At 47.4% G+C, this 23853-nt stretch overlaps 2 protein-coding genes across 3 annotated transcripts in view; one reads left to right on the forward strand and one right to left on the reverse strand.

Moving 5' to 3' along the window:
• The window catches only part of xrra1 (X-ray radiation resistance associated 1), a 61217-nt gene extending 53676 nt beyond the window's left edge, over positions 1 to 7541 (forward strand). For both annotated transcript variants that reach the window (XM_078222684.1, XM_078222686.1), the window contains 2 exons: positions 1575 to 1680; positions 7180 to 7541. In XM_078222684.1, the coding sequence (XP_078078810.1) occupies positions 1575 to 1680; positions 7180 to 7391 (318 nt within the window). In that variant the 3' untranslated portion in view covers positions 7392 to 7541. The remainder of the gene's footprint in view (positions 1 to 1574; positions 1681 to 7179) is intronic.
• The window catches only part of LOC144499965 (interleukin-1 receptor type 2-like), a 1647203-nt gene that overhangs the window by 166064 nt on the left and 1457286 nt on the right, over positions 1 to 23853 (reverse strand). The gene's annotated exons all lie outside the window — the stretch shown is intronic.

Consider the following 23853-nt stretch of genomic DNA (forward strand, 5'->3'; position numbering starts at 1 on the left):
TCTTTCTAAATGGTCGTAAATCCCATCCCTAAGGACCTTTTCCATCAATTTACCAACCACCGAAGTCAGACTAACCGGTCTATAATTACCAGGGTCATTTCTATTCCCTTTCTTAAACAGAGGAACAACATTTGCCACTCTCCAGTCCTCTGGCACCATCCCCGTGGACAGCGAGGACCCAAAGATCAAAGCCAAAGGCTCTGCAATCTCATCCCTCGCCTCCCAAAGAATCCTAGGATACATTTCATCAGGCCCAGGGGACTTATCGACCTTCAGTTTATTCAAAACTGCCAATACATCCTCCCTCCGAACATCTATTTCCTCCAGCCTATTAGCCTGTAACACCTTCTCTTCCTGAAAAACATGGCCCCTCTCCTTGGTGAACACTGAAGAAAAGTATTCATTCATCACGTCGCCTATCTCTACTGATTCCATACACAAGTTCCCACCACTGTCCTTGACCGGCCCTAACCTCACCCTGGTCATTCTTTTATTCCTCACATAAGAGTAAAAAGCCTTGGGGTTTTCCTTGATCCGACCCGCCAAGGACTTCTCATGTCCCCTCCTAGCTCTCCTCAGCCCCTTTTTCAGCTCGTTCCTTGCTAACTTGTAACCCTCAGTCGAGCCATCTGAACCTTGTTTCCTCATCCCTACATAAGCTTCCCTCTTCCTTTTCACAAGACATTCCACCTCTTTTGTGAACCACGGTTCCCTCACTCGGCCATTTCCTCCCTGCCTGACAGGGACATACCTATCAAGGACACCCAGTATTTGTTCCTTGAAAAAGTTCCACTTTTCATCAGTGCCTTTCCCTGACAGTTTCTGTTCCCATCTTATGCCCCCTAATTCTTGCCTAATCGCATCATAATTACCTCATAGTTAGTGAGATAGTACGTTAAAGATAGGGCTGGGATTCTCCCAAAAAAATTCTAAGTGCTGAATTGAAGTAAAAATGAAGTAACTCCCACTGGTTTTTTTAGCTGGTTTTTTTCAAAATGAATCTCCCACGCTCTGTGTGCTGCAGAGTGTCTCAGGGAGATTCACACTGAAAATCCGGGGGCCAGGGATATTCCCGCTGGAGAGGCCGGCAGCATAGCACTGGACAGGCTCGATCACTGACTCCCGATTCCCCTCCCCCACCACCGCTGACCCCATGGCAGCCCCCACCTTATCCCAACCTCCCAGGGGTCTCCATGGAGACTTTAGCCCTGGGCCCACTAATAGGATGCAAATGCAGATTTTAATATGTAAATCAGCAATGCGCCAATTTCCTGCGCGGAGCTGTCGATGCTGGAAATCCAGCGGTCGGAGACGCGCGGAGGCTATGGTGCCCAGCAGGGAACTCACTGAATAGTCTCTGCTGATGTCTCTGGGCCTGGTGCACTGCTAGAGGCGTGCCACAGACTGGGAGAATTGCCCCCATCCCTGAAGGGCCTGTTCCTGTGCTGTATTTCCCTTTAAAAGTTCCCACATTTGTATCCCAATCTTACTCAGGGTCAAAAGAAAGTTTTTAGGAGAGAAAGATAATGATGTCCTCACTTGTGCAATTTACTCATTCAGTTTCTCTCCTGCAGCCTCGGAGCCTAGCAGAATTCACGCCTCGCAAAAGCAAAGCTGATAAACTGGAAGAGATTCTGAAGAATATGAAGGAGCAGCGATCTAAGACCATTATTCCATTAGGTATTTGATCAGCATTCAATTTCAATCCACCATGGGCGGCACGGTGGCACAGTGGTTAGCACTGCCGCCTCACAGCTCCAGGGTCCTGGGTTCAATTCCCAGCTTGAGCCACTGTCTGTGTGGAGTTTGCACGTTCTCCCCGTGTCTGCATGGGTTTCCTCCGGGTGCTCCAGTTTCCTCCCACAGTCCAAAGATGTGTAGGTTAGGGACTCGATGGACCAAATGGCCTCCTTCTGCACCGTCGGGTTTCTATGATTTCTGTGACTCTGTGACCATCGACAAGGCACAAGTCAGGAGTGTGATAAAATACTCCCCACTTACCTGGATGAGTGCAGCTCCAACAACACTCAAGAAGCACAACACCATCCGGCACAAAGCCACTCCATAAGCACCCCATCCACCATCTTAAACAATCACTCACTCCACCGCCAGCACACAGTGGCAGCAGTGTGTACCATTTACAAGATGCATTGCAGCATTTCACAAAGCCTCCTTCAGCGACACCTTCCAAACCCATGACCAGTACCATCTAGAACGACAAGGGCAGCAGATACCTGGGAGCACCACCACCTGGAAGATCCCCTCCAAGCCCCTCACCAACCTGACTTGGAAATATATCTCCATTCCATCACTGTCACTGGGTCAAAATCCTGGAGCTCTCTCCCTAACAGCACTGTGGCTACGCCTACACCTGGAATGCAACGGTTCAAGAAGGCGGCTCAACACCAAGGAAAGGAAATTATGATGCGATTAGGCGAAATTTAGCTGGCATAGGTTGGGGAAGGAAACTGCAGGGGATGGGCACAATTGTAATGTGGAACTTTTTCAAGGAACAGCTACTACGCGTCCTTGATAAATATGTACCTGTCAGGCAGGGAGGAAGCAGACGTGTGAGGGAACCGTGGTTTACTAAGGAGATTGAATCTCTTGTGAAGAGGAAGAAGGAGACTTATGTTAAGATGAGACATGAAGGCTCAGTTAGGGCACTTGAGAGTTACAAGTTAGCCAGGAAGGACCTAAAGAAAGAGTTAAGAAGAGCCAGGAGGGGACATGAGAAGTCTTTGGCAGGTAGGATCAAGGAAAACCCTAAAGCTTTCTATAGGTACGTCAGAAATAAAAGAATGACTAGGGTAAGATTAGGGCCAGTCAAGGACAGTAGTGGGAAGTTGTGCGTGGAATCTGAAGAGATAGGAGAGGCACTAAATGAATATTTTTCGTCGGTATTCACACTGGAGAGGGACAGTGTTGTCGAGGGGAGTACTGAGATGCAGGCTGTTGGACTGGATGGGATTGATGTTCATAAGGAGGAGGTGTTAGCAATTCTGGAAAGGGTAAAAATAGATAAGTCCCCTGGGTTGGATGGGATTTATCCTAGGATTCTCTGGGAGGCTAGGGAGGAGATTGCAGAGCCTTTGGCTTTGATCTTTGTGTCGTCATTGTCTACAGGAACAGTGCCAGAAGACTGGGGGATAGCAAATGTTGTCCCCTTGTTCAAGAAGGGGAGTAGGGACAACCCTGGTAATTATAGACCGGTGAGCCTTACTTCTGTCGTGGGCAAAGTATTGGAAAGGATAATAAGAGATAGGATTTATAATCACCTGGAAAGGAATAATTTGATTAGGGATAGTCAGCACGGTTTTGTGAAGGATAGGTTGTGCCTCACAAACCTTATTGAGTTCTTTGAGAAGGTGACCAAAGAGGTGGATGAGGGTAAAGCGGTTGATGTGGTGTATATGGATTTCAGCAAAGCGTTTGATAAGGTTCCCCATGGTAAGCTTTTGCAGAAAATACGGACACATGGGATTGAGGGTGATTTAGTGGTTTGGATCAGGAATTGGCTAGCTGTAAGAAAACAAAGGGTGGTGGTTGATGGGAAATATTCATCCTGGAGTTCAGTTACTAGTGGTGTACCGCAAGGATCTGTTTTGGGGCCACTGCTGTTTGTCATTTTTATTAATGACCTGGATGAGGGCGTGGAAGGATGGATTAGTAAATTTGCAAATGACACTAAAGTCGGTGGAGTTGTAGACAGTGTGGAGGGAAGTGGCAGGTTACAGAGGGACATAGATAAGCTGCAGAGCTGGGCTGAGAGGTGGCAAATGGAGTTTAATGCGGAAAAAGTGTGAGGTGATTCACTTTGGAAAGAGTAACAGGAATACAGAGTACTGGGCTAATGGTAAGATACTTGGTAGTGTGGATGAACAGAGGGATCTGGGTGTCCATGTGCATAGATCCCTGAAAGTTGGCACCCAGGTTGATAGGGTTGTTAAGAAGGCGTACGGTGTGTTAACTTTTATTGGTAGAGGGATTGAGTTTTGGAGCCAGGAGGTCATGCTGCAACTGTACAAAACTCTGGTGCGGCCGCATTTGGAGTATTGCGTACAGTTCTGGTCGCCGCATTATAGGAAAGATGTGGAAGTGTTGGAAAGGGTGCAGAGGAGATTTACCAGGATGTTGCCTGGTATGGTGGGAAAATCGTATGAGGAAAGGCTGAGGGGCTTGAGGTTGTTTGCGTTAGAGAGAAGAAGGTTAAGAAGTGACTTAATAGAGGCATACAAGATGATCAGAGGATTAGATAGGGTGGATAGTGAGAGCCTTTTTCCTCGGATGGTGATGGCTAGCACGAGGGGACATAGCTTTAAATTGAGGGGTGATAGATATAGGACAGATGTTAGAGGTAGGTTCTTTACTCAGAGAGTAGCAAGGGCGTGGAATGCCCTGCCTGCAGCAGTAGTGGACTCGTCAACATTAAGAGCATTCAAATGGTTATTGGATAAACATATGGATGATATTGGAATAGTGTAGATTAGACGGGCTTTAGATTGGTTCCACTGGTCGGCGCAACATCGAGGGCCGAAGGGCCTGTACTGCGCTGTAATGTTCTATGTTCTATCTTCTCAAGGGCAATTAGGGATGGGCAATAAATGCTGGCATAGTCAGCCATGCCCTCATCCCATGAAAAAATAAACAAAAAAAGTCACAAGATTCAGTACAAATGGGGCCCCATCCAGCCCCTCCAATCTCACTGTTCCCCTCCCCCACCCCCCCACCGGGGGAATGTCAAGCTGATTCTTAAAGGAGTCTAGTTGTTGTCTCCAGTTCTGCTACCCAGAAACCATTCCAAGTATTGATGACTTTTTGCTTGTCAAACCACTTTCCGAAATACGTCTTGAAATTGCCTTTAGCCGATTCCCGAAGCCGTACAAAAGCAAAATACTGCAGATGCAGAAAACCTGAAATAAAAACAAAAATGCTGAAATTAGAAACATCCCTAGTTGCCCATGCTCAGAGGGCAATTGAGAGTCAACCACATTGCTGTGGCTCTTCAGGCACATGTAGGCCAGACCAGGTAAGGACGGCAGATTTCCTTCTCCAAAGGACATTAGTGAACCAGATGGGTTTTTCCCGACAATCGCCAATGGTTTCACAGTCATCAGTAGAGTCTTAATTCCAGATATATTTTACTGAATTCAAGTTCCACCATCTGCCGTGACGGGATTTGAACCCGGGTCCCCAGAACATTAGCTGAGTTTCTGGATTAATAGCCTAGCGATAATACCACTAGGCCATCACCTCCCCAATCCTGCCAGGTTAATTTGAAATACATCAGGGTGAACCCTTTCTGTTTTGTGTACATAATCTGCCCCCACACTCATCTTCATATCCTCTGAATAATAGTCTCCCACATTTCCTTAGATTTCTATCATCACTCATTATCTTCACATCCAGGTTGACCTCATTAACCATCATCCACCAATCAGTACCTCCTAAAACAGCCCTACTGACCAATCAGTGCTGAGTTACACCACAAGACATCATTCGTAAACTTGGCAAAAGTATATTCACTTTCCTCATCCAAGTCATTCATATTTATTGTAACTAATTGCCCCAGCACTGATCCCTGTGACATTCCACTCATTAGAGGTTGCCATCCTGAAAATGCCCCTCTTATCCCAACTCCCTGTCTTCTATCAGTTAGTAAGAAGTCTCACAACACCAGGTTAAAATCCAACAGGTTTATTTGGTAGGAAAAGCCACTAGCATTCGGAGCGCTGCCCCTTTGTCAGGTAAGTGGGAGTTCTGTTCACAAACAGGGCATATAAAGACACAAACTCAATTTACAAAATAAATCTATCAGTTAGCCAATCCTCCATCCATACTAATATACTACCCCCAACACCATGGGCTCTTGCCATGGTCAGAGTCATGCAGCACAGCAAAGGCCCTTCAGCCCATCGAGTCTGCATCGACAAAGGCATGCTAATCCCATTTTCCAGCAGTTGTCCCATATCCTTGAATGTTATGATGTTTCAAGTTTCCCACCACATTCTGAGGGATTTCTCTAGATATCATTATAATTTTTATTTCTGATTCCCTTTTTGTTCCTTGCTTATTTAATAGTTTTGGAATGTTATTAGTGTCTTCTACTGTGAATACTGTTGCAAAGTATTTATTTAACTCCTTTGCCATTTCCTCGTTCCCCATTATTTCCTCAGTCCCGTTTTCTAAAGGGCCTATGTTTCCTTTGGCCTCTCACTTCATTTTTATATATTTAAAGATGCTCTTACTGTCCACTTTTAGATTACTTGCTAGTTTACCCTCACAGTTCATCATCTCCCTCTTTAATATTTTTTGGTCATCTTTTGTCGATTTTTAAAACTTTCCCAATCCTCTGGTTTATTGCTAATCTTTGCCACATTGCATGTTTTTTCTTTCAGTTTAATACTATCTTTAACTTCCTTGGTTAACCATGTTTATTTATCCCCTTCCTAGAATCTTTCTTCCTCATTGGGATATATCTTTGTTGTGAGTCATAAACTATCTTCTTAAACCCCTCCTATTGCTGATGTTTACTCCAGAGCCACAGCAATGTGGTCGAATCTCAACTGCTCCCAAGGACAACTAGAGATGGGCAATAAATGCTGGCCCAGCCACCGGCACCCACGTCCCTCAAAGGAATAGAAAAAAGGGGCATTTAAGGGTTAATCATATTGCTGTGGGACTGGAGTAACATGTAGGCCAGACCGGGTAAGAACATAGAAACATAGAAGATAGGAGCGGAGGTCCTTCGAGCCTGCTCCACCATTCATTATGATCATGGCTGATCATCCAATTCGATAGCCTAATCCTGCTTTTTCCCCATAACCTTTGATCCCATTCGCCCCAAGTGCTATATCCAGCCGCTTCTTGAATACATTCAATGTTTTGGCAGTGGACGGCAGATTTCCTTCCCTACGGGACATTAATGAACCAGATGAGTTTTTACAAAAATCCACAATGGTTTCATTAGACTTTTAATTCCAGATTTTTTATTGAGTTCAAATTTTACTATCTGCCATGGTGGGATTCGAACCCAGGTCCCCAGAGCATTACCCTGAGTTACTGGAATACCAGTCCAGTGACAATACCACTACACCGCTGCCTCTGAAAAATAAAACTATTGACGGTGAATTCTGCTGTTACTGACTGGCGAATCTTCCCTTTTCTGATTGCGCACAGCTCATGTTTTGCGGGGTAAGGGTGTCAGCAGGCGTGAGTACCAGGAAGCTGTGCATCTTCTGAGGGAGCTGCAGCTGAAATACAAGGGGGCCCGCGAGCAGCTGGCTGTTAACTTTAAAAAGCTGCAAGATAACTGTGAGGAAACTGACAACGAGATGGAACAGTACGTTAGTTCTGAGAATCCAGCTGCTGAACCAGATCAGAGCAAGTAGTGGTTGGCAGCTTTGGTCAGGCAGAATCCTGAAGATTTACCTTCGATCTGCCACTGCTCAACCCAGCCACAGAGCATCGAAACAATACGTGAAAAAATTATTTTAAATTATAAAGAAAATGAAATAAATAGTACAATTATTATGAGTGCCAGTATTATTGTCTCGAGTGTTTCTTTCAGTTGTGTGTAAGGAAGTTAATCCTGGAGATTAGCAACTGCGACAAGAGTGAACAAAATGGTCAAATTAAATAAAAGACTGAAGTGAATGATACTCTCACTTTGTTTGCTCCTATTTCTGAATTCTTTAATGTTTCTCCATTGTTTTGGGGGTGGGAATTGCCTTTTGTGCAATCATTCAGCTAAGTTAGGAAGCTGCTTCCTGTAGCCAGGATGCACAGTGATGCGCGATATAACACACGAGAGGCTGGATATACTTGGGAAATAAAGGCTTTTATTGCCAACAATAACAGAGCTACCATATACAGTATATGATCCCAGACTAAAGGGTCACCAGGCAGAGCAGTGACCTTTATACCTCTCCCAGGAGGCGGAGCCGACTGGGGTGTACCATAAGGACTATATTAACAGGTAGAACAGCCCAACCCTAACCCCAACAGTAACATATATACAGACTCATAGTACTGGCCAGAACATGGCTCAGCACTACCTGGTGGGAACCAACAATGCTTCACCACATTCACCCCTCCTTTGAAAACAAAGGCCGGCGGGGTACAAAACACAGAACAATTGTTCATCTGTCTATAAGTTCAAACGGTCTGGGGGACCGCAGCGTCGTTGTGACCTCCTCAACACCGGTTCAGGCAATCGCAGTGACGTTCTCTCCAAGGCGGTGTCCAGCGACTCCTCCAGTGCCTCACGGGCCGGTAGACCCCGAGGTGGTGACAATCCGCTGAACTCGGGCACGCCTTGAAGTGGCGACCATCTCCTGGACTCAGGCAAGCTGTACACGGGAGTAAGAGGGTTAAGTGGTGGTCCCGATACTGCCCGCGCCGTGTCAGGAGGGGAAATAATGGTTGGGGGGTCCCTAACAGTAGGTGTGGGAGCGACAGGGGTTTCCAAGCCCCCTGCTGGCGCCAGATCTCGAATCGAGACCGTGTCCTCTCGCCCGTCAGGATATGCCACGTAGGCATACTGAGGGTTGGTGTGGAGGAGATGGACCTGTTCAACCAAAGGGTCGGACTTGCGGGTCCTAACATGTCACCGCAGGAGGACAGGTCCTGAGAACGTCAACCAAGACGGTAATGAGGTCCCAGAGGAAGACTTCCTAGGGAATGAAAACATTCTCTCATGAGGAGTAGCGTTGGTTGCCGTACACAGGAGTGAGCGTATGGAGTGGAGCGCATCAGGGAGTACCTCTTGCCAACGGGAGACTGGAAGACCTTTAGACCTCAACGCCAGTAAGACAGCCTTCCAGACTGTAGCATTCTCTCGTTCGACCTGTCCGTTACCCCTTGGGTTGTAGCTCGTGGTTCTACTAGAGGCAATCCCATATGAGAGCAGGTATTGCCTCAAGTCATCGCTCATGAACGACGAGCCCCTATCGCTGTGGATGTAACAGGGGTAACCGAACAGGGTGAAAAGATCACGAAGTGCCTTGATAACCGTGGCTGCGGTCATATCAGAACAGGGAATGACAAAGGGGAATCGTGAGTACTCATCAACCACATTGAGGAAGTACACGTTCCGATCTGTCGAGGGAAGGGGGCCCTTAAAGTCCACACTCAGTCTTTCGAAGGGACAAGTGGCCTTAACGAGTTGTGCCCTGTCAGGTCGGTAGAAGTGCGGTTTGCATTCCGCGCATACCCGGCAGCTTCTGGTTATGGACCTGACATCCTCCACCGAGTAGGGTAGATTCCGGGCTTTTATGAAGTGGAAGAACCGAGTGACCCCCGGAGGCAGAGGTCATTGTGGAGAGCCTGCAATCGATTCTCCTGCATTCTAGCGCATGTTCCACGCGACGGGGCATCCGAGGGCTCGTTGAGCTTCCCTGGACGATACATGATATCATAATTGTAGGTGGAGAGTTCGATTCTCCACCTCAAGATCTTATCATTCTTGATCTTACCCCGTAACGTGTTGTTGAACATGAACGCCACGGACCGCTGGTCCGTGAGCAGAGTGAACCGTTTTCCCGCCAAGTAATGGCGCCAATGCCGAACGGCCTCCACAATGGCCTGGGCCTCCTTTTCCACCGCCGAATGTCGAATTTCAGGGCCTTGGAGGGTGCGAGAGAAAAAGGCGATGGGCCTGCCCGCCTGGTTAAGTGTGGCGGCCAGGGCGAAATCAGATGCATCACTCTCCACCTGGAAGGGGATGGACTCATCGATAGCGTGCATCGTGGTTTTCGCGATGTCGGCTTTTATTCTTGCAAAGGCTAAGCGAGCCTCTGTTGCTAGGGGAAAAGAGGTAGACTTGATGAGCGGACGGGCTTTGTCCGCAGATGGTGACGTTATCCAGGTACGGGAAGGTAGCCCGCAGTCCGTTCTGGTCCACTATTCGGTCCATAGTACGCTGGAAGACCGAGACCCCATTCATGACACCAAAAGGAACCCATAAAAAATGGTACAGGCGACCATCCGCCTCAAAGGCTGTGTATTGTCGGTCCTCTGGGCGAATGGGGAGCTGGTGGTAAGCAGATTTTAAGTCGATGGTGGAGAACACCCGGTACTGCGCAATCTGATTGACCATGTCAGATATGCGCGGGAGGGGATACGCATCCAGCTGCGTGTATCTGTTAATGGTCTGACTATAGTCTATGACCATCCGGGGTTTGTTCCCATTCTTAACCACCACGACTTGCGCTCTCCAAGGACTAGTGCTAGGTTGGATGATCCCTTCCTTGAGGAGCCGCTGAACTTCAGATTGAATGAAGATCCGATCCTCAGCGCTGTAACGCCTGCTCTTTGTTGCAATGGGCTTGCAGCCTGGCACGAGATTCTGGAATAGGGAGGGTGTGGTAATCCTAAGCGTTGAGAGACTACATGTGGAGCGCGGTGGGCAATTTAGAGGCTGCGGGTCTCCCACTGAAAGCGGAGGGAGTGGCCCACCGTACTGCAGGGTTACACTCTTCAAGTGGACCATAAAATCTAGTCCTAGGAGTATTGGCGCGCAAAGGTGCGGTAACACAAGGAGCCTGAAGTTCTCGTAAACCGTGCCCTGCACCGTCAGATTGACCACGCAACTCCCTAGCACGGTGACAGACCGGGACCTTGACGCCATCAAAATTGTCTGCTTGACAGTCCGAATCTGGAGACCACACCGCTTCACAGTGTCTGGGTGAATGAAGCTCTCCGTGCTCCCGCTGTCAAACAAACAATAAATCGGGCGTTTGTTTACCCGTATGTCCATCATGGACTTGTCGAGTCTGTGAGGCTTGGCCTGGTCCAGGATGATCGACGTCACCGTTGGTTCGTGGGCGCAACTGCAGGCAGCTGAGATGGTTGATGACGACCCCTGCTGGTCATTCGCGGTCGGTGCCGACCAAAATGGCTGCCCCCATAGGTCGCACGTGGACGATGGCGCCAAAACCTGCGACCCCTGCAGGCCGCACGTGTCTTGCGACTCCGTCGTTCGGAATGGCGACGTCCTGGAATCGCACGTGGTAGAAGACCTTGAAGATGCAGAAGACAAAGAGGCCGGCTCCGGGGAGTCACACGCCGCACTGCTGTTCTTGGATGGAAGTTTGGACCGGCATACCTTGGAATAGTGCCCCTTCTTGCCGCAGGCGGAGCACAACACCGCTTTAGCTGGACATCGCTGCCGAGGGTGTTTCACCCCCCCCCCCCCCCCCCACCCCCCCCCACCCCCCCCCCACCCCCCACCCCCCACAGAAGTAACACCGCGGGCCACCTGGAGCTGCTGCCGTCGTCAGGTCCGAGGCTGGGAACGCAATCGCGCAGTTTTTCAGTCCCGCTGAATGAAGTGGGGTCTGTGACTGCCCCTGCCACGCTGTCTCCACGTGGTCGTCGGGGTACATCGCCAGACTTTTGGAGGCCGTTTCTAGAGCATCAGCTAACTCTATGGATTTAGTGAGATCGAGGTTACCTTGCTCCAACAGCCGAAGGCAGATGTACGATGAGCCGATTCCCGCCACGAACGCATCTCGAGCGAGGTCGTTCATGTACTGGTCTGCCGACACTGACTTGCAGTTGCAGGCTCTGGCTAGCTGTTGAAGCTCGCACGCGTACTGTTCCGTCGTTTTGCCAGGCTGCCGCCGTCGAGTGGCTAGAAGGTATCGAGCATGCATCTCATTCGGCGGTTTGTTGTATCGCTTCTTGAGAAGCTCGAGGGCCCCTTTGTAGTCGGTGGCCCCACGGATCGCTAAGTAGACAGCGCCGCTTACCCTCGCGTGGAGGACCCGGAGTCTGTCGGCGTCGTCGGTGACCGCTGTGGAGGCGTCGAGGTAATCTTGGAAACACTTCAACCAGTGGTCGAAAGTGTTCGATGCTCCCGCCGCACGTGGGTCCAACGTAAGCCGTTCGGGTTTAAGCATTTGCTCCATGTTTTATTTGTTGTAGTTTTTTTTAAAAAAAGAATTTACTTGTTGGCAATAAAATTGATGCGCGATATAACACACGAGAGGCTGGATGTACTCGGGAAATAAAGGCTTTTATTGCCAACAATAACAGAGCTACCATATACAGTATACGATCCCAGACTAAAGGGTCACCAGGCAGAGCAGTGACCTTTATACCTCTCCCAGGAGGCGGAGCCGACTGGAGTGTACCATAAGGACTATATTAACAGGTAGAACAGCCCAACCCTAACCCCAACAGTAACATATATACAGACTCATAGTACTGGCCAGACCATGGCTCAGCACTACCTGGTGGGAACCAACAATGGTTCACCACACACAGTAAGAAGTCTCACAACATCAGGTTAAAGTCCAACAGGTTTATTTGGTAGCAAAAGCCACTAGCTTTCGGAGCGCTGCTCCTTCGTCAGGTAAGTGGGAGTTCTGACGAAGGAGCAGCGCTCCGAATGCTAGTGGCTTTTGCTATCAAACAAATCTGTTGGACTTCAACCTGGTGTTCTGAGACTTCTTACTGTGTTTACCCCAGTCCAACGCCGGCATCTTTTTGTTTTTGTTTTTGATTTGATTTGATTTATTATTGTCACATGTATTAACATAGTGAAAAGTATCATTTCTTGCGCGCTATACAGACAAAATATACCGTTCATAGAGAAGGAAATGAGAGAGTGCAGAATGTAGTGTTACAGCCATAGCCAGGATGTAGAGAAAGATCAACTTAATGCAAGGTAAGTCCATTCAAAAATCTGACAGCAGCAGGGAAGAAGCTGTTCTTGAGTTGGTTGGTACGTGACCTCAGACTTTTGTATCTTTTTCCCGAAGGAAGAAGGTGGAAGAGAGAATGTCTGGGGTGCGTGGGGTCCTTAATTATGCTGGCTGCTTTGCCGAGGCAGCGGGAAGTGTAGACGGAGTCAATGGATGGGAGGCTAGTTTGAAGAAGAGACGATTTGGAGCAGATTTGATAGAAGCGTTTAAAATTATGAGGGGCTTGACAGACAGGGAGACACTGTCATATCTGTGTATCTGCCTCAACCACCTCACTTGACAGTGCATTCCAGGCCCCCACCACCCTCTGTGTAAAAAAACTTCCCCCGCACATCTCCACTGAACCTTTCCCCCCTTACCTTGAACTTGTGCTCCCTTGTAATCGTCATTTCTGCTCTGGGAAAAAGCTTCCAACTGTTCACCCTATCGATACCCCTCATAATTTTATAACCTTCTATCAGGTTGCCCCTCAGCCTCCGTCTTTCCAGGGAGAACAATCCCAGTTTATTCAATCTCTCCTCATAGCTAATACCCTCTATACCAGACAACATCCTGGTAAACCTTTTCTGTACTCTCTCCAAAGCCACCACGTCCTCCTGATAGTGTGGTGACCAGAATTGGACACAGTATTCCAAATGTGGACTAACCAACGTTTTATATAACTAACATAATTTGCCAACTTTTATACTCGATGCCCCGTCCGATGAAGACAAGCGGGCCATATGCTTTCTTCACCACCTTTTCCATGTGTGCTGCCACTTTTAAGGATGTGGGCCTGAACTCCCAGATCACTCTGTGTGTCTGCGCTCCTGATGGTTCTGCCATTTATTTCATAATTCCCACCTGAATTGGATCTACCAAAATGCATCACCTCACATTTGTCCGGATTAAATTCCATCTGCCATTTAGAGTCATAGAGTCATAGAGGTTTACAGCATGGAAACAGGCCCTTCGGCCCAACTTGTTCATGCTGCCCTTTTTTTTAAACCCCTAAGCTAATCCCAATTGCCCGCATTTGGCCCACATCCCTCTATACCCATCGTACCCATGTAACTGTCTAAATGCTTTTTGAAAAGGCATAATGGTACCCGCCTCTCCTAGTACCTCTGGCAGCTTGTTCCAGACACTCACCATCCTGTGTGTGAAAACATTGCCCCTCTGGACACTTTTGTATCTCTCCCCTCTCACCTTAAACCTATGCCCTCTAGTTTTAGACTCTCCTACCTTTGGGGAGTCTAAACCTTCGCCCAATTTTCCAGTCTATCTATATCCTGCTGTATTCTCTGACAATCTTCATCACCATCTGTAACTCCGCCAATCTTAGTATCATCCGCCAACTTGCTAATCAGACCAGCTATGTTTTCTTCCAAGTCATTTATATACATTACAAACAGTAGAGGTCCCAGCAGTGATCCCTGTGGAACACCACTAGTTACAGACCTGTATTCAGAAAAACATCCGCCACTACCCTAGGGTGAGGTGGGGTAAGTTTAATTTGTTTTGTTGTCTCTTCAATTGCAAATCTTAAGTTCAGCCCGTGTGGATTCCGAGAAAAAGGGGGGTAAAATAGCTAATTGTTCCATTGGAGCAACTCTGTCTGCTAGTGGTATTGGCAAGGTATCTAGAGGGGATGGGTGTGAAGGCAGTGCAATGTTCCTCTTGCAGAATGTTTGAGGTGAGGGACACCGTCAGGGTCCCTGCTGATTACACCTGTGGGAAGTGCACCCATCTCCAGCTCCTCCAAAGCCGTGTTAGGGAACTGGAGCTGGAGTTGGATGAACTTAGGATCATTAGGGAGGCAGAGGTGGCCATAGACAGAAGCTTCATGGATATAGTTACTCCAGGAAAGGAAAATAGATGGGTGACGGTGAGAGGGGCTGGGAGGAAGCAGTCAGTGCTGGGATCCCCTGTGGTCGTTCCCCTTAGCAACAAGTATTCCGCTTTGGATGCAATTGAGGGGGACGACATACCAGTGGTGAGCCACAGTGAGCGGATCTCCAGCACTGAGTCCGTCCCTGTGGCTCGGGAGGGTAAGGGGGAGAGCGGGAGGGCAACAGTTATTGGGGACTCGTTAGTTAGAGGGATAGATAGGAGGTTCTGTGGCAGCAAAAGAGACTCACGGATGGTATGTTGCCTACCGGATGCCAGAGTCCGTGATGTCTCGGACCGTGTTGTCCGGATTCTTAAGGGGGAGGGGGAACAGTCACAAGTCGTGGTACACATTGGTACCAACGACATAGGTAAGAGAAGGGACGAGGATTTAAAACAGGAATTTAGGGAGCTGGGCTGGAAGCGGAGAGCCAAGACAAAACGTGGTCATCTCTGGTACGTTGCCGGTGCCACGTGATAGCGAGTTGAGAAACAGGGGAGAGAGTGCAGTTAAACATGTGGTTGCAGGGATGGTGTAGGAGGGAGGGTTTCAGCTACGTGGATAATTGGAACACATTCTGGGGAAGGTGGGACCTGTACAAACAGGACGGGGTGCACCTGAACCAGAGGGGCACCAATATCCTGGGAGGGAAATTTGATACGGCTCTTCAGGGGGGTTTAAACTAATTTGTCAGGGGGGTAGGAAAAGGAGTTGTAGTCCGGAAGTCAGTGTTGAGGGTGGTGAGGTATTGGGGAGGGTATCAAGGTCAAGGGTGGGTACCAGTAGACAGGAAGGTGGGTTGAAGTGTGTCTACTTCAATGCAAGGAGCATCCAGAACAAGGTAGATGAACTTGGGGCATGGATTGGTACTTGGGACTACGATGTTGTGGCCATTATGGAGACATGGGTAGAACAAGGACAGGAATGGTTGTTGGACGTTCCGGGATATAGATGTTTCAGTAAGTGTAGGGAAGCTGGTAAAAGAGGTGGAGGAGTAGCATTGTTAATCAAGGATAGTTTAACGGCTGCGGAAAGGCACTTCGAGGGGGATCTGCATACTGAGGTAATATGGGCTGAAGTTAGAAATAGGAAAGGAGCGGTCACGTTGTTAGGAGTTTACTATAGGCCCTCAAATAATAATAAGAGATGTGGAGGAAGAAATTGCAAAGCAGATTATGGATAGGTGTGGGGGTCACAGGGTAGTTGTCATGGGAGACTTTAACTTTCCAAATATTGATTGAAACCTTTGTAGGTCGAATAGTTCGGATGGGGCAGTTTTTCTGCAGTGTGTGCAGGAGGGTTTCCTGCCACAATATGTGGATAGGCCAACAAGAGGTGGGGCCACATTGGATTTGGTACTGGGAAATGAACCGGGCCAAGTGTTAGATTTGGTTGTGGGAGAGCACTTTGGAGATAGTGACCACAATTCAGTGTCTTTTGTTATTGCAATGGAGAGGGATAGGGCCGTACGGCAGGGCAAGGTTTATAATTGGGGGAGAGGTAATTATGATGCGATTAGGCAAGAATTAGGGGGCATAAGTTGGGAACAGAAACTGTCAGAGAAAGGCACTAATGAAAAGTGGAACTTTTTCAAGGAACAAATACTGTGTGTCCTTGATAGGTATGTCCCTGTCAGGCAGGGAGGAAATGGCCGAGTGAGGGAACCATGGTTCACGAAAGAGGTAGAATGTCTTGTAAAAAGGAAGAGGGAAGCTTATGTAGGGATGAGGAAACAAGGTTCAGATGGCTCGATTGAGGGTTACAAGTTAGCAAGGACTGAGCTGAAAAAGGGGCTTCGGAGAGTGAGGAGGGGGCATGAAAAGTCCTTGGCGGGTCGGATTGAGGAAAACCCCAAGGCTTTTTACTCTTATGTGAGGAATAAAAGAATGACCAGGGTGAGGTTAGGGCCGGTCAAGGACAGTAGTGGGAACTTGTGTATGCAGTCAGTAGAGATAGGCGAGGTGATGAATGAATACTTTTCTTCAGTGTTCACCAAGGAGAGGGGCCATGTTTTTGAGGAAGAGATGGGGTTACAGGCTAATAGGCTGGAGGAAATAGATGTTCGGAGGGAGGATGTATGAGCAGTTTTGAATAAACTGAAGGTTGATAAGTCCCCTGGGCCTGATGAAATATATCCTAGGATTCTTTGGGAGGCAAGGGATGAAATTGCAGAGCCTTTGGCTTTGATCTTTGGGTCCTCACTGTCCACGGGGATGGTGCCAGAGGACTGGAGAGTGGCAAATGTTGTTCCTCTGTTTAAGAAAGGGAATAGAAATGACCCTGGTAATTATAGGCCGGTTAGTCTTACTTCGGTGGTTGGTAAGTTGATGGAAAAGGTCCTTAGGGATGGGATTTACGACCAGTGGTTAGCACTGCTTCTTCACAGCTCCAGGGACCTGGGTTCGATTCCCGGCTTGGGTCACTGTCTGTGTGGAGTTTGCACATTCTCCTCGTGTCTGCGTGGGTTTCCTCCGGGTGCTCCGGTTTCCTCCCACAGTCCAAAGATGTGCGGGTTAGGTTGATTGGCCATGCTAAAAATTGCCCTTAGTGTCCTGAGATGCATAGGTTAGAGGGATTAGTGGGTAAATATGTAGGGATATGGGGGTAGGGCCTGCGTGGGATTGTGGTCGGTGCAGACTCGATGGGCCGAATGGCCTCTTTCTGTACTGTAGGGCTTCTATGAATTCTATCTAATTTAGAAAGATGCGGATTAATCCGGGATAGTCAGCACGGATTCGTGAAGGGCAAGTCGTGCCTCACAAATTTGATTGAATTTTTTGAGGAGGTAACTAAGTGTGTTGATGAAGGTAGGGCAGTTGATGTCATATACATGGATTTTAGTAAGGCGTTTGATAAGGTCCCCCATGGTCGGCTTATGATGAAAGTAAGGAGGTGTGGGATAGAGGGAAAGTTGGCCGATTGGATATGTAACTGGCTATCTGATCGAAGACAGAGGGTGGTGGTGGATGGAAAATTTTCGGACTGGAGGCAGGTTGCTAGCGGAGTGCCACAGGGATCAGTGCTTGGTCCTCTGCTCTTTGTGATTTTTATTAATGACTTATCGGAGGGGGCTGAAGGGTGGATCAGTAAATTTGCTGATGACACCAAGATTGGTGGAGTAGTGGATAAGGTGGAGGGCTGTTGTAGAGTGCAAAGAGACATAGATAGGACTAATTTAAATGTGGATTACAGGGTCAAAGGTAGGGTTCTGAAGACTGTGGAGGAACAGAGAGATCTTGGGGTCCATATCCACAGATCTCTAAAGGTTGCCACTCAAGTGGATAGAGCTGTGAAGAAGGCATATAGTGTGTTAGCTTTTATTAACAGGGGGTTGGAGTTTAAGAGCCGTGGGGTTATGCTGCAACTGTACAGGACCTTGGTGAGACCGCATTTGGAATATTGTGTGCAGTTCTGGTCACCTCACTATAAGAAGGATGTGGAAGCGCTGGAAAGAGTGCAGAGGAGATTTACCAGGATGCTGCCTGGTTTGGAGTGTCGGTCTTATGAGGAAAGGTTGAGGGAGCTGGGGCTGTTCTCTCTGGAGCGGAGGAGATTGAGGGGAGACTTAATAGAGGTTTATAAAATGATGAAGGGGATAGATCGAGTGAACGTTCAAAGACTATTTCCTCGGGTGGATGGAGCTATTACAAGGGGGCATAACTATAGGGTTCATGGTGGGAGATATAGGAAGGATATCAGAGGTAGGTTCTTCACGCAGAGAGTGGTTGGGGTGTGGAATGGACTGCCTGCAGTGATAGTGGAGTCAGACACTTTAGGAACATTTAAGCGGTTATTGGATAGGCACATGGAGCACACCAGGATGGTAGGGAGTGGGATAGCTTGATCTTGGTTTCAGATGAAGGTCGGCACAACATCGTGGGCCGAAGGGCCTGTTCTGTGCTGTAATGTTCTATGTTCTATGTTCTAGATAGGATGCAAAGCTGGGCTGAAAAATGGCAGATGGAGTTTAACCCTGATAAATGTGAGGTGATTCATTTTGGTAGGACAAATTTAAATGTGGATTACAGGGTCAAAGGTAGGGTTCTGAAGACTGTGGAGGAACAGAGAGATCTTGGGGTCCATATCCACAGATCTCTGAAGCTTGCCACTCAAGTGGATAGAGCTGTGAAGAAGGCCTATAGTGTGTTAGCTTTTATTAACAGGGGGTTGGAGTTTAAGAGCCATGGGGTTATGCTGCAACTGTACAGGACCTTGGTGAGACCACATTTGGAATATTGTGTGCAGTTCTGGTCACCTCACTATAAGAAGGATGTGGAAGCGCTGGAAAGAGTGCAAAGGAGATTTATCAGGATGCTGCCTGGTTTGGAGGGTAGGTCTTATGAGGAAAGGTTGAGGGAGCTAGGGCTGTTCTCTCTGGAGCGGAGGAGGTTGAGGTGAGACTTAATAGAGGTTTATAAAATGATGAAGGGGATAGATAGAGTGAACGTTCAAAGACTATTTCCTTGGGTGAATGGAGCTATTACAAGGGGGCATAACTATAGGGTTCATGGTGGGAGATATAGGAAGGATGTCCGAGGTAGGTTCTTTATTCTGAGAGTGGTTGGGGTCTGGAATGGATTGCCTGCAGTGATAGTGGAGCCAGACACTTTAGGAACATTTAAGCGGTTATTGGATAGGCACATGGAGCACACCAGGATGATAGGGAGTGGGATAGCTTGATCTTTGTTTCAGATGAAGGTCGGCACAACATCGTGGGCCGAAGGGCCTGTTCTGTGCTGTACTGTTCTATGTTAAGAACATAAGAAATAGGAGCAGGAGTAGGCCATCTAGCCCCTCGAGCCTGCCCCGCCATTCAATAAGATCATGGCTGATCTGAAATGGATCAGTTCCACTTACCCGCCTGATCCCTATAACCCCTAATTCCCTTACCGATCAGGAATCCATCTATCCGTGATTTAAACATATTCAACGAGGTAGCCTCCACCACTTCAGTGGGCAGAAAATTCCAGAGATTCACCACCCTCTGAGAGAAGAAGTTCCTCCTTAACTCTGTCCTAAACTGACCCCCCTTTATTTTGAGGCTGTGCCCTCGAGTTCTAGCTTCCTTTCTAAGTGGAAAGAATCTCTCCACCTCTACCCTATCCAGCCCCTCCATTATCTTATAGGTCTCTATAAGATCCCCCCTCAGCCTTCCAAATTCTAACGAGTACAAACCCAATCTGCTCAGTCTCTCCTCATAATCAACACCCCTCATCTCCGGTATCACCCTGGTGAACCTTCTCTGCACTCCCTCCAAGGCCAATATATCCTTCCGCAAATAAGGGGACCAATACTGTACACAGTATTCCAGCTGCAGCCTCACCAATGCCCTGTACAGATGCAGCAAGACATCTCTGCTTTTATATTCTATCCCCCTTGCGATATAGGCCAACATCCCATTTGCCTTCTTGATCACCTGTTGCACCTGCAGACTGGGTTTTTGCATCTCATGCACAAGGACCCCCAGGTCCCTTTGCACAGTAGCATGTTGTAATTTCTTTCCATTTAGATAATAATCTAATTTGCTATTATTTCCTCCAAAGTGAATAACCTCGCATTTGTTAACGTTATACTCCATCTGCCAGATCCTCGCCCAACCTGTCCAAATCTCTCTGCAGACCTTCTACGCCCTCCACACGATTCACTTTTCCACTTATCTTTGTGTCGTCTGCAAACTTTGTTACCCTGCACTCAGTCCCCTCCTCCAGATCGTCTATATAAATGGTAAATAGTTGAGGCCCCAGTACCGATCCCTGCGGCACGCCACTAGTTACCATCTGCCAACCAGAAAAGCACCCATTTATTCCGACTCTGCTTCCTGTCGGATAGCCAATCCCCAATCCACGCTAACACCCTACCCCCAACTCCGTGTGACCCAATCTTCTTCATCAACCTTTTGTGAGGCACCTTATCAAACGCCTTTTGGAAATCCAAAAACACCGCATCCACCGGTTCCCCTCCGTCAACCGCACTAGTCACATAAGAACAAAGAACAAAGAACAGTACAGCACAGGAAACAGGCCCTTCGGCCCTCCAAGCCTCTGCCGCTCCTTGGTCCAACTGGACCAATCGTTTGTATCCCTCCATTCCCAGGCTGCTCATGTGACTATCCAGGTAAGTCTTAAACAATGTCAGCGTGCCTGCCTCCACCACCCTACTTGGCAGCGCATTCCAGGCCCCCACCACCCTCTGTGTAAAAAACGTCCCTCTGATGTCTGAGTTATACTTCGCCCCTCTCAGCTTGAGCCCGTGACCCCTCGTGATCGTCACCTCCGACCTGGGAAAAAGCTTCCCACTGTTCACCCTATCTATACCCTTCATAATCTTGTATACCTCTATTAGATCTCCCCTCATTCTCCGTCTTTCCAAGGAGAACAACCCCAGTCTACCCAATCTCTCCTCATAGCTAAGACCCTCCATACCAGGCAACATCCTGGTAAACCTTCTCTGCACTCTCTCCAATGCCTCCACGTCCTTCTGGTAGTGCGGCGACCAGAACTGGACGCAGTACTCCAAATGTGGCCTAACCAGCGTTCTATACAGCTGCATCATCAGACTCCAGCTTTTATACTCTATACCCCGTCCTATAAAGGCAAGCATACCATACGCCTTCTTCACCACCTTCTCCACCTGTGTTGCCACCTTCAAGGATTTGTGGACTTGCACACCTAGGTCCCTCTGTGTTTCTATACTCCTGATGACTCTGCCATTTATTGTATAACTCCTCCCTACATTATTTCTTCCAAAATGCATCACTTCGCATTTATCCGGATTAAACTCCATCTGCCACCTCTCCGCCCAATTTTCCAGCCTATCTATATCCTGCTGTATTGCCCGACAATGCTCTTCGCTATCTGCAATTCCAGCCATCTTCATAAAAATCCAACAAGTTCGTCAAGCACGACTTTCCCCTCATGAATCCATGCTGCGTCTGCTTAATCGAACCATTCTTATCCATATGTTCTATGTACCCTCTGTCTTCTATGGTCAAACCAGTTCTGAATCCATCTAGCTAGTTCACCCCTGATCCCATAAGATTTAATCTTTTGCACCAGCCTGCCATGGGGGACCTCATCAAATGCCTTACTAAAGTCCATGTGGACAACATCCACAGCCCTCATAGCATTCAGAACAAATCAGATCACCTTGAAACAAGAATCATCTACACTTCAGAGACAATGCAGAGATGAACAGAGCTCATGACCATGTCTTTGTAAAGACCTCCAACCCGCCTAACACTGCGTTCCTCCAATTTTGGCCTCTTGAGCATCTCAAATTTCCTTTGCTCTACCATTCGTGGCTGTGTTTCAACTGCCCTAAGCTCAAAGCTTTAAGTTCTCTGCCTAAACTTCTGTCTCGCTCCTCCTCCAAGATATTCCTTAACACCTACCACTGACAAAGCCTTGGTCACCTGTCCTCATATCTTCTTTGACTAAGTGCCAAGATTGATCTTGGGCAGCATGGTGGCACAGTGGTTAGCGCTGCTGCCTCACAGCGCCAGGGACCCGGGTTCGATTCCTGACTTGGGTCACTGTCTGTATGGAGTTTGCACGTTCTCCCCGTGTCTGCATGGGTTTCCTCCAGGTGCTCCGGTTTCCTCTCTCAGTCTGAAAGATGTGCTGGTTAGGTGCAGGCACCAAAGTGTGGTGACTAGGGGAATTTCGCAGAGACTTCATTGCAGTGTTAATGTAAGCCTTACTTGTGACTAATAAATAATCTTTAAACTTCACTTTGATCTGATTATATTCCTTGATAGTATCGTACTAGTTCTAGTCTCTTCCATTAGGGGAAACATCCTCTCAGTATCCATCCTGCCATGTCCTGTCAGGATCTAATGTTTCAATAAGATCACTGCTCATTCTTCTAAATTCCAATGGATACAGGCCGAACTTTTCCACATAAGACAACTCCTTCATCCCAGGGATCAGTCAAGTGGCTTTCTCTGATAAATGCAAGTTTATCCACTACAAATACAAGCCGCATTTAAGATTTCTCTTCATGCTCCTGGAGTGGGAGTTGTCAAGGAAGTGGGAGGGAGCATTTAATAGCTTCCTTAGCAAGTCATGATGGTGTTCATCAGATAGTAAACCAGACAACGTGTAGCAACTCTCTTGGGTTCAAACCCCATTTCAGATGCTTAAGTCCATAATCCAAGCTGACATTAAGTGCGGTACTGAGGGTCTGCTGGACTGTTGAAGATGCTGTCTTCTGGATGAGACACTAAATTAAAGCTGTGTCTGCTTCTTTCTAAGACAGATGTAAAATACCCCACAATCGCTGGTCCAATATTTATGCCTCAAAGTCATCAAAACAGATTTTGCTGTTTGTAGGACCTTACTGTGTGTAAATTAGTTGTCCTACAGTTCAAAATTTAACAATTTAGAAGTACTTAATTGGTGCTATGGGACATTTCAAAGCTGTGAAAGGCAATATCTAAATGTGTGCTGCATTTCTTTTCATGAGAAACTCACTGACAGTGCCAAAGTTTCCTGACAGGGAAAAATCAATTGTTTGAAGAACATGATGTGAACCTGCCCGTTCCCCCTACAGGATATAATTATCTTTAAGGGATTCTGTGGCATAATGGTAATGCTACTGGAATAGAAATTCACTGATGCTGCAGAGACACAAGTTCAAATCCTACAGCTGCAGCCAGTGGAATTTAAATTCAATTAATAAATCCAAAATAAAATGCTAGCCTCAAATAATGATCATAAAGCCCATTTGGTTCACTAATGTCCTTCATGGGAGAAAATCAGCAACTCTTACCTGGTCTGGCCTCACGATAAGAAGCTGTGATAAAATGAAAATGAAGGAATTTAACCTTTGAGAATATGCTCTGATCGGTATATGATTAAGAGAACAAATTATTTTAAAATTTAAATTGGTTAGGAAGACAGGTTGACTGAGGTGAAGGAACTGAAGTCGTAAATATGTGGATTATCCTAGCACCACTGTAAACAGATACTTACCAAAGGCAAGTGGTTAACAATGGGGCATAGAATTTCAGGAATTAAAGCAAAGATGGTACAAGTTCAAAAGAGGTGAGGGTGAATTTCACTTACATGAGCTCACCCTTTGAGAACTTAAGAAATGTAATTAAGACTTTTAGGAGTAGTTCAGATAAGATCAAAAGAATCAGTATATCGCTGATAGGGTTCATCCTATACAAAGAACTGTTCCAAGATCGCAGCCACAAACAGCAGAAAGTTGCGTTCTCTGCAAACAAGCTGGTGCCTGGAGAAATCTTGTTTGAGCAGTTATTTTGTCTCC

The sequence above is a fragment of the Mustelus asterias genome, chromosome 10 (genome assembly GCF_964213995.1).
Source record: "Mustelus asterias chromosome 10, sMusAst1.hap1.1, whole genome shotgun sequence".
Classification (NCBI taxonomy): Eukaryota; Metazoa; Chordata; class Chondrichthyes; order Carcharhiniformes; family Triakidae; genus Mustelus; species Mustelus asterias.